The sequence below is a fragment of the Myotis davidii genome, unplaced genomic scaffold (genome assembly GCF_000327345.1).
Source record: "Myotis davidii unplaced genomic scaffold, ASM32734v1 scaffold1439, whole genome shotgun sequence".
Lineage (NCBI taxonomy): Eukaryota > Metazoa > Chordata > Mammalia > Chiroptera > Vespertilionidae > Myotis > Myotis davidii.
The window spans coordinates 250919-261336 of NW_006292342.1; the positions used below are offsets into that span (position 1 = coordinate 250919).

The 10418-nt window shown below is 59.6% G+C and overlaps 2 protein-coding genes across 2 annotated transcripts in view; one reads left to right on the forward strand and one right to left on the reverse strand.

The window, feature by feature from the left end:
- Window position 1: 1 nt before the first annotated feature.
- On the forward strand, window positions 2-6865 carry LOC102767034 (suppressor of SWI4 1 homolog; the record flags this gene model as incomplete). Its single annotated transcript, XM_006765818.2, has 12 exons — window positions 2-64; window positions 563-664; window positions 851-901; window positions 1005-1175; window positions 1906-1982; window positions 2174-2281; window positions 2586-2709; window positions 2790-2868; window positions 2979-3108; window positions 3179-3342; window positions 3421-3504; window positions 5187-6865. Coding segments are annotated over 12 exons (2256 nt in total), but the record flags the coding sequence as incomplete, so codon positions are not given.
- The window catches only part of EIF3G (eukaryotic translation initiation factor 3 subunit G), a 4234-nt gene continuing 339 nt past the window's right edge, over window positions 6524-10418 (reverse strand). The window contains exons 3-11 of the mRNA XM_006765745.2: window positions 9961-10044; window positions 9762-9850; window positions 9569-9628; window positions 8625-8729; window positions 8345-8534; window positions 7395-7502; window positions 7130-7266; window positions 6945-7051; window positions 6524-6645 (exon numbers count right to left, since the gene is read on the reverse strand). Coding sequence (XP_006765808.1) covers window positions 6630-6645; window positions 6945-7051; window positions 7130-7266; window positions 7395-7502; window positions 8345-8534; window positions 8625-8729; window positions 9569-9628; window positions 9762-9850; window positions 9961-10044 — 896 coding nt within the window. The 3' untranslated portion in view covers window positions 6524-6629. The remainder of the gene's footprint in view (window positions 6646-6944; window positions 7052-7129; window positions 7267-7394; window positions 7503-8344; window positions 8535-8624; window positions 8730-9568; window positions 9629-9761; window positions 9851-9960; window positions 10045-10418) is intronic.

The following is a 10418-nucleotide window of genomic DNA, read 5'->3' on the forward strand; positions in this document are numbered from 1 at the left end:
CGTCCGGCAGCTCAGCCTGGACCTCCGGCGGGTCATGGAGCCGCTCACCGCCACCCGCCTGCAGGTCTGCACCCTCCAGCCCACTTCCACCGGCGGTTGAGGGTGCGAGGGTGCCGCCAGCCTCGCGGGGCCTCATTGTCCTCGGCTAGAGAAAGGGCCCCTTACGGGGACCATCGTCCCTGCCTCAGCTTTGCGGGGCATGAACGCGCTCAGCTTAGGGCGTGGCCGGGTACCTGGAGTTTGTGGTTAAGAGGGGACTCTGGAATCAGCGAAGTTGCGTTGGAAACTTGACTTCTCTCAGAGGCCTGCAGCAAGTTACGTTTTAAACCTCGCTGGGCGTCTGTTGGCTCATTTGCCAAAGGGGGCGACGCTCGGTAAGCAAGGACAGAGGCAGCTCTCTGGGCGAGACAGTGCTCTAGGCGAGGCCAAGGGCAGGCCACTCCCCTCACCCCCTTTTCAGAAAAATTAGATGCAAGAGAGGGCATAACAGCTTCAGCTTAGAGTCTTTGCTCAAAAGAGGAATGTCTTTGATCATTTCCTTTTTTCCCCCTCTAATATCCAGATACGCAAGAAAAATTCTCTGAAGGATTGTGTGGCAGTGGCTGGGCCCCTTGGGGTCACGCATTTCCTGATATTGAGCAAAACGGAGACTAATATCTACTTTGTGAGTGGATTCCTGCACCCATCTCCCCCACACCCTCCTTCTCCCCCAGCTCTCTTGATGAACCCATGTGCCTCTGAGCTGCCATGATTCTGGCTTCAAAGTAAACGCTCTGAAGAGATGGGGCAAAGGTTCCCACTCCTGCTCCCCACCTGGATGCCTCCACCCTCATTGATCCTTTCTTTGTAGAAGCTGATGCGCCTCCCAGGAGGCCCCACCTTAACTTTCCGGGTCAACAAGGTAAGGCTCAGAGGTGAGAACCATGTGGGGTAGGAGCTGGGGGTGGGGAATGACGCCCGCCATGCGTGGCTGGTGGTCACCCCCTCCTCGCCCCGCCCTGCAGTACACACTGACACGTGACGTGGTCTCCTCGCTGCGCCGCCACCGCATGCATGAGCAGCAGTTCACCCATCCTCCCCTCCTGGTGCTCAACAGCTTCGGCCCCCTGGGCATGCACGTGAAGCTCATGGCTACTATGTTCCAGAACCTGTTCCCCTCCATCAACGTGCACAAGGTGAGCAGGACCTGCGTGGTGGCAGGTGTGGGTGGATGGGGCAGGTCGCAGGTACCACACGGGCCTAGGTGACTGCTCAGTCCTCACCTCCCAGCACTGAGGCTGAGAGTTCTGACTCCCAAGGTCAAGTCTCACTTGCATTCTGTGTCATGGGACTCCCTTTGAACGGCCTTCCCATATGGCAGGTGGAAAACGCCAATGGTGCTTGCTTTTTTTAAAAAAAAAAATATTTTCATTGATTTCAGACAGAAAGGGGGAGTGAGAGACGATCATGGATCGGTTGCCTCCTGGACACCCCCTACTGGGGATCGAGCCTGCAACCGGGGCATGTGCCCTTGACCAGAATCGAACCTGGGACCCTTCAGTCCGTAGGCTGACGCTCTATCCACTGAGCCAAACCGGTTTTGGCGCCAATGGTGCTTTCTTGAGTGCTAGTTTAAGCAGTGTACGTTGTGTTAGGGGAACAGAGGCTGACAAGTGAGGTTACTAGTCTGAGGTTAGTTATAGGCAACAGTTCCTAAGCCCTGGCACCAGTGGGCCTCAGATTCTGCTTGTTGGAGATGATCATCGGGGAGTGGGAGTGGGCGGCCTTGGTGGGCAGGAACCAGGTTTCTAGCCAGCAGTCCGTGGGCACTACTTGCAGCCCCATCAGTCCCTGCAGGGCTTGGCCTGGCCTCCAGTACGCAGTGAGGCCTAAAGGCAACTGACATGGCGCCGTGCCCCTTCCCAGGTGAACCTGAATACCATCAAGCGCTGCCTTCTCATCAACTACAACCCTGACACCCAGGATCTGGATTTCCGCCACTAGTGAGTACAGAGGCAGGGGAGGCGGGCTGTGCTGCTCCGTGTGCGGCTGATGACAGTGCTGTCCCTGAGACTCCGTGATTGCTCAGTCTCAAAGTAAACGCCCTGACGCACCGTGAAAATGGGAGAGGGTAAGACTGGCCCCTGACTCTGTGACCCCTAACCCCCCACCTCACTCACTCCGGCCTCTGCAGTAGCATCAAAGTGGTCCCTGTGGGCGCAAGTCGTGGGATGAAGAAGCTTCTCCAAGAGAAGTTCCCCAATATGAGCCGCCTGCAGGACATCAGCGAGCTGTTGGCCACGTGAGGAAGGGGCAGAATGGGAGGCTGCCATGGTCTAGGGCAGTGGGAGGCAAACTGCGGCTCGTGAGCCACATGCGGCTCTTTGGCCCCTTGAGTGTGGCTCTTCCACAAAATACCGACTTCTGCGCACGGGCCACAAAGCTTCAATCCGCTGTACATGTGCGCCCGCACGTGGTATTTTGTGGAAGAGCCACTCAAGGGCCAAAGAGCCGCATCTGGCTCACAAGCCATGGTTTGCCGGCCACGGGTCTAGGGGACCCCAGGAGCCTGGGGCTCCCTGCTGAGCTGTGTGTCCCTGGCACAGGGGTGCGGGACTGTCAGAGAGTGAGGCAGAGCCCGATGGCGAACACAACATTACGGAGCTACCCCAGGCCATCGCAGGGCGCGGCAACATGCGGGCCCAGCAGAGCGCTGTGCGGCTTACTGAGGTGAGGCCCAGTGGCTGAGGTGACTTCTCCAGCAGCCCCAGCCCTGCAGAAGGACTGACTCTTCCTCCATGTCCCTCCAGATCGGACCTCGGATGACGCTGCAGCTTATCAAGATTCAGGAGGGTGTCGGGGAGGGGAACGTGCTCTTCCATAGTTTCGGTGAGGTCAGGGCTGGCGGGCACAGGGCCTGGGGTCTGAGGCCCCCCAAGGAGGGCTGTTAGGTGCAGTGGGCACACCTGGATCTTGGTGAACCGTTTCTTCTTTCTAAGTGCACAAGACAGAGGAGGAGCTGCAGGCCATACTGGCAGCCAAGGAGGAGAAGCTGCGGCTCAAGGCCCAGAGGCAGGACCAGCAGGCCCAGAATGTCCAGCGTAAGCAGGAGCAGCGAGAGGCCCACAGGTGTGTGGTCGGCAGGTGGGGCAGGTCCCTGGTGCAGGCTGCTACACTGACCACCACTCCTCTCCTCCAGGAAGAAGAGCCTGGCGGGCATGAAGCGGGCACGGGCAGAGGCTGATGAGGATAGCGATGCTGAGGACCCTGGGGCCCCCGAAGAGGCAGAGAGGGCTGGCCAGCAGGAGGAGGAGGATGAAGCTGAGTACTTCCGCCAAGCAGTGGGCGAGGAGCCTGACGAAGGTGCTGGGCAGAGATCAGTGCAGCCGGGCACTGGACCTGTCCCTGCCCAGGTGACCCTGACACCATCTTTCTTCACAGACATGTTCCCAAAGGCCCAGCGGAGACGGTCCCCTAGGCCTCCAAGCAAGAAGCAGCGGTTAAAGCAGCGGAGGCCAGACCGTGGCAGTGACCACAGGCCTCCAAAAGCCAAGGGCAGGCCCTGGGGGACCCAAGCCAAGCTAGGGCCTCGAGGGGCTGTTCAGAACTATGGCCGAGGCCGAGCACAGCCACCTAAGAGAGTGGCCTGAGGCTGAACCTGAGCAGTGGGTGAAATGCCCCAGATTGGGGCCCCAGAGATGCTGCCCTGGGCTCCTGCCTGGGTGTCCAGGTGCAGCCCTCAGTTTCCTTTCATAAAGGAGCTGGTTCCCCAACCTTCTAATAAACACTGATTTCCCATGAGTCAGAGGCTGCAGTTGGGATGAGGGGATCAGAGGCTGGGAGTTGGGCCTGGACGTGTAGCATGCGAGTGTGGAGCTCAGATTTGATCATGGTTGTTGGTCTGGTCTGGGTCCTGGGCTCCTCCCAACCTCCCTCAGACGGAGGTTTCCTGCCTGCCAGGCCAGGTCTAGAGCGCCATGAGGAAGGAAGTGTGCAAAAGGCTGGCTCAACAAGATCTGACTGTGTGGGCGGTGGGTGGACCTGTGGAGGGAGTGGCCAACAGGCTGCTGCTCACGGCGGGTGGGACCGGGACACATTGTAGGCAGGAGCCCCAAAGGCAGGGCGAGGGCCATGGCGGACACAATCTCAGGTGAGGAGGAGCACAGGGCCCGGGGCCCTGGCCCCTGGCCCCTGGCCCCTGTGTACCCCGGGCTTGGGGTGGAGGTTGGAGTGGGGATGGTGTAAGCACGTCTGAAGCCGAGAACTAGAACAGGAAGGCAGAAGTGAGAGGGTGGAAACAGTCTGGTGAGGGAGGTCTGCACACCCTCCCTTCAGAAGGGACTTGTTCCTGGGGATTTTACTTAAACAGTGATCACAGCTATAGACTGTTTTGAGAGAAGATTAGCAGGAAAGGGGACTATGGGGTGCAGTGGAAATGTAGGGTGGTTGGGACTAGAGGAAGACTGAGCCTTCAGGAGGTCTGTGACTCAAAGAGCCGCCAGCACAAAGGCCCTGAGGCACATGTGCCTAAGAAACAACCAGGAAGCAGACTGGAGGTCGCCGGGAGAGGAGATGAAAGCCAGTGGGTGGGGGCCAGACCTCCCTCAGGGCCTTGTGGGATGAGGCAAGCACTGGCTTTTCCTCCCAGGAAGGGGGGACCCCTAGAGTGGCCTCTGAGCAGAGGCAGGGGCCCTGATAGGTGCTCACAGGCGCCCTCTGGAGGCTCGGAGAATAGATCAGGTGAGCGGAGCCGGGAGACCTGGGCCCAGGCTACTGTTGGTCCAGACAGGAGATGACATGGGCTGGACACAGGTGTGTGAAGGGTGACAGATACTGAAGATGGGTGCTTGCTGGTGGATGGCAGTGAGGCCTGAGGCTCCCCTGACTCCTGTTCTCCATCCCAGTCCTGATGGCTCCCAGCCATTATTTCCAGTTTACATGGGTTCTTTGAGGGCAACAATTCCCCCTGGTTTTCTTCAAGGTGCGGGACCCCAAGGGAGCCAAGGGAACTTGGCTTCTGACCGTTCTGGGCCCGATCCCCTCCATAGAAAGGAGCTGGACTCATCAAAAGTCCTCTTAGGGGTCATGCAGGCCTGGTGCACAACAGGTACTCGGGACTGATCCACAGCACCACGCGGCTCTGGGAGCAGAGGCTGTGCTCAGCGAGGTGGGGGGCCGGGTTCACTCAGCTACACCCTTGCCCGCAGGTGCCCCACCCTGCCCAGCCAACGTCTCGGCAGCTGCTGACCGAATCCTCAGTGGCTTCCAGGAAGGCTTCCTGTGGCCCATTCTGGTGACCGAGTTCCTGGTGGCCGTGGCTGGCAACAGCCTGGCCCTGTACCGCTTCGGCACAAGGGAGCAGCGTCCGTGGCACCCAGCTGTGATCTTCTCAGCCCAGCTGGCTGTCAGCGATCTGTTCTACGCCCTGACACTGCCCCCGCTGGCTGCCTACTTCTACCCACCCAAACACTGGCGCTATGGGGAGGCCATGTGCCGCCTGGAGCGGTTCCTCTTCATCTGCAACACGCTGGGTAGCATCATCTTTATCACCTGCATCAGCCTCAACCGCTACCTGGGTGTCGTCCACCCCTTCTTCACCCGCAGTCACCTGCGTCCCAAGCATGCCTGGGCCATTAGTGCCGCGGGCTGGGTGCTGGCGGCCCTGCTGGCTGCACCCACACTCAGCTTCTCCCACCTGACGACACCACAGCAAGAAGGCCGCTGCTCCGTGTCCAGGCCTGAGGCCTGCATCAAGTGCCTGGGGACTGCGAGTGACAACCAGCTCAAGGCCTACACAGCCTATAGCCTGGTGCTGATGGCACTGGGCTGTGGCCTGCCGCTGCTGCTCACCCTGGCAGCCTATGGCGCCCTTGGGCGGGCCGTGCTCCGCAGCCACGGCATGACGGCAGCCGAGAAAATGCATGTGGTGGTACTGGTGGCCAGTGGTGTGGTGCTCTATGCTGGTTCCTATCTGCCCTACTTTGTCACGCGTGTGATCAACGTGTCTGCCCGGCAGCGCTGGAGAGCCCGCTGCCCGTCCTTTGTGGACGAGACTCAGGCTGTGAAGGCACTGGACCTGGGGTCCTATGTGGGCCACCAGGTGACGCGGGGTCTTGTGCCCCTGGCCATCTGCATCCACCCGCTGCTCTACATGGCTGTAGCACCCAGCATAGGCTGCTGCCACCAATGCTGCCTTGGCTGCAAGGAGGGCCGGGCCTCAGAGAATGCTGAGAGCTCCAGCCAACCCCTGCCCCTCACTGCCACAGACACCAAAACCTTGGGGCCCCCGTCCCCTGAGCTGAGCCCATGACCTGACTTATTTTGAGCCTCCTCCCCACAAGGCACTGGAGCCCAGCAGCCGAACAGGTGAGAGCACAGCAGGGGTCAAACCACTTCCCCAGAGGCCTGTCATGGGAGCAGCAAGCACTCAGACCAGACAGGCAAGAGTTCTGCCCCCAGCACTAACCACGCGCAGGGGAAAGGGGAGGGCTGCCCCCACCTGCCACAAGTGGGTGATATTCATGTATAAACAGGACACACATAGGGCAATTGGAGCCTTTTTATTGCCCTTGGAGTTCCCTGCTTTTGGAGGTCGCCTTCTGTCGACACAGGGTCCTGGGGCTAGGTGCCAAGCAGCAGTAACAGCTGGTTTAGTTGGTGGATGGCCTAGAGAGGAAGACAGGAGTGATGAGAAGGGAGTGTAAAGTGTGGGGGCTACAGGCCCCAAAGGGAGTCCCAACCGCCACCCCCCTCCTGCCCTGCACAAAACTGGGGGCTCAGTGGGGGTGGGGCAGGACATATGGAGCTCAACCAGCAGTGACCAGCCTGACCCTGGATGGCAATGGCCCCTCCTCGAGATAAAGGACAATAAATGACTTGCACCTCACAACAGGCTTGGCAATTATTCAACTGGTGTGGGGCTGTGTCAGCTGTCACATGGTGATGGGGCAGGGGAGGGGTCTTACTTGGCCCACTCAACGTTGAGGATGAGGTGGTCGTAGCCAAAGCCGGACACTCCGGCAATGGCGCGGGCAGCGTCCTCACGGCGGTGGAAGCTGATGAAGGCAAAGCCCTGGGGAAGAGGAGAAAAAAGGGAGTTCAGGGCTCAGCCAGACGGAGGACCCCTCCCCACTCATGGCCACCAACCCACCTTGGACTGGCCGGTGGTCTTGTCCTTCGCCAAGTAGATGCGGGAGATGGAGCCGAAGGGTCTAAAGAGCTCTTGCAGGTCTGTCTCACGGGTGTCCTCTGACAGGTTGGTGACGCGGATGGTGGCATTGTCATCGGCTGGGCATCGAGCAAGGAGAAGGAGGTGTGAGCGGCCGGGCCAGCTCGGGCCCCACCCACGGGATAATCACTGGGTGCTGGGAGGTGCCTACCCATGGGCCATCAGCAGGGTGCCCTCACTGCCTCACCTCTGCGGTTGGGCTGCATGGACTCCCCACGGCGGCTGGCCCCATCCCGCAGGCTTGGTGGCACGTACTTCCCTGTCTTGCTCTGGGCCGCCTGCACAGGCTCCAGTTCTGGAAACCAAAAGCACAGTCGGGTGAGGCCTCACCCTAGCACAGCAGAGGGACAGACCCACCCAGGTGCTGTCTGTCAAAGCCCCAGGCATCCGGTCGGTCCCTCAGAGACCTGGTGGCCATAACATAAAGGTCACATCCAGGAAACCAGCAGCACACAAAGCAAGAAGCCATAGGTGTTAATACGGTCTGAGGAGCCCACAGGGTTGAGAGCTGGAGGAATGCCCGCCTGGGCCGACACAGGGGAACACGAGCACATGGGGCAGGACAGTCGCTGGGTCCCACACACGTCAGTAAACAAGTATGCCGCACACACAAGCCAGATGGAGACTTGTGCAAACTCAAACTCACCATCAGCAAATCACGCTGAAGGATGTGGACTATGGACAGTCAGGTGTGAGACTACTCATAGGTGTGCGTGTGCACGCACAAAAACACGCACAGGTGGCAGCCGTGTCCATGGTGGACAGACACGGCACACTCAAGTCAGGACCATCACAAAATCAGCAGAATCACAGGGGGCAAGTCTCACATACAGCGGTCCACCACCTCCCAATCATGCACACTGCAGTTATACACACAGGATGCACACGGGTGATTCTCACAGCCCCCAAAAGGAAGCGACAGGTGACACCACCAGCAGTCACAGCAGCCACCTTGCTAGTCTCTCTCACACACAGAAACAGGGACTGTGACCACAGCCTTCGCAGAGCTCAGGCTGCAGTGTGGACGATGATCAGAGGTGAGGGGCACAGCCTAGGTGACAACCTAGGACTCACACACAGCACCTCCCCACCCCACTTCCTCCCTGACCTGCCAGCCACACCCCCAGGCCCCGTCACCTCCAGGCAGTTTCTCCTTCTCGCCGGTGGACAGGCCCAGCTGCTCAGCCAGCTCCTTCTGCATGGGCCCCAGCGTGTCCTTGTAGGGACAGCGGGTGGTCCAGTGGTCGCCCTTGCAGATCCGGCAGGACACGATCTTCTGGCCCTTGAGCTTGTTCATCGGGTCCTCCTCCTCCTGGCAGTTCAGATCCTGGCGGGGCAGACGAAGGCAGCTCAGAGGGGGAAGCCACATCACCACCACCAACCTGGCGACCGCCACCCCGCCCTGTTGCCCACTTACCTCCTTGCTGGTGATGAAAGTCATGGACACATCATCGCTGACCGTGGTGGTGGCCACATTGGGTCCTGGTGGGTCAAACTCTGAGTTCCCAAACTTCTTCCAGTTCTGGGCTCAGGGCAGAGTGGGGGACAGGTCAGGACAAGGGCAGAGCAGGGAGGCCCTCCCCTCTGGACCCAGGACCCACAGGAGCCCCTTTCAGGGTGTCTTGGCCTTAAGTCCCATTCTCCACCCTCTCCAAATGCGTGCCAGACCCGAGTTTCATGTCAGCTCCAGGGGCAGCTCTCAGCCTCATGTTTTATTTATTTTTTTTTTTTTTTTTGATGCTCAATCCACTGAGCCAAACCGGTTTCGGCAAGCCTCATGTTTTAAATGAGCAAACGAAGCTCAGGGGGAAACAGCTACACAGTCAGCACTTCCTAGGGGGCCACGCAGGTGGTGGACCAGCTCCCAACAGGGAGTGATGCTCAAGAGGGATGCAAGGGTCACTCAGACTTGAGGGGCCTTGGGCTAAACAACCTGAGCCCCAGCTTCCTCCCTTACAAGGTGGGGACCACAAACGCTCCCCACCTCCCTGTGTTGCTATGGGGGTCAAAGGAGAAAACTCCTCCTACAAAGCCTATGGCAGGGTCTGGCACAAAGTGTGAAGGTAACTGTGCCAAATCTATTGATTGCTCTCGCTTCTGCTGCTGCGACCACCTCAGGGGAGCTCCTGACTCTGTTCCTCCTGGTAGAGAAGCCAAGCAGAGTAAGAAACAACCTCACCCACGCCTGGACTTTTGGGGACCAACAGAGTGCCAACATCCCTGGGCCTCAGTTCTCCAATAAAATAGGTAAACCAGTTACACTTTTCCCTTCTGAAAACAAAGGCAGTGGGAAAAAGAATTCTTCATTCCGCTGAGTCAGCCCTTAGGGACCCCCAAGACCAGGAAGGAGCAGGGTCTTACCTTCCTCCTGGCAACTGCCTTTGAGGCCTTCCGGGTCTCGATTCTGAAGGTGCGGACAATCTGCATGGGAGAGGAGAGGGGTGGGCTTCCTGTGCCTCAAGGCTCCTGGGCCCAGGGCACCTCTGTCACCAGCCCACCCAACACATACCACCCGCCCCTGGTCCGAGGGCCCCACCTCCTCACCCAGCCTCACCTTGAACTTCTTGCCATCTTCATCTATCTTGTACTCGGTTACTGTCTTGATGTTCCCATTGATGACCTCCTTGGGTGCCGGAAGTGGAGCTGGAACAGGGGAGGAGGCGAGAGGAACTGAGCCCTCGGCCATGGGGGTTAGGAGGGAAGGTGGTTAGGGCGAGCGGTGGGCCAGGGATGGAGCGGAGGCTGTCACTCACCTCCTGGCAGTAGCTCGGGCTCTGGGCTCGTGTCGCCAGTGGCCAAAGGGATCCCCTTGAGGAGCTCGCTGGTGACGCATTTGTCTGTGAGAGGCAGCGTGGGGAGAGGGATGAAGTGGAGGGGCAGGAGTGCCCAAGCTAAAAGGGGAGCTTTGGGGTGATGCCCAAACCAGGAGCTGGAAAAGGCAGGACCGAGGCCAGAGGACTGGCCAGGAAGCGCCCTGGGACAGCCGTGCGGGGACCCGCGGGCTGGCTGTAATCATCCGGAGCAATCGCCAGGATAGGGTCTCCCTGGCATGGAGGCAGGGGCAGGCCACCGGGGCATCTGGGCGCTGGCACAAGGCCGGAGGCAGACTGTTACAACCCCCTCCGAGGAGCAGAGGAGCGGCTGAGGACTTGGGCGGTGGCAGGGGAGGAAGAGGGGCTGGGGCCAGGGCACATCGGGACCTGGGGGGCCT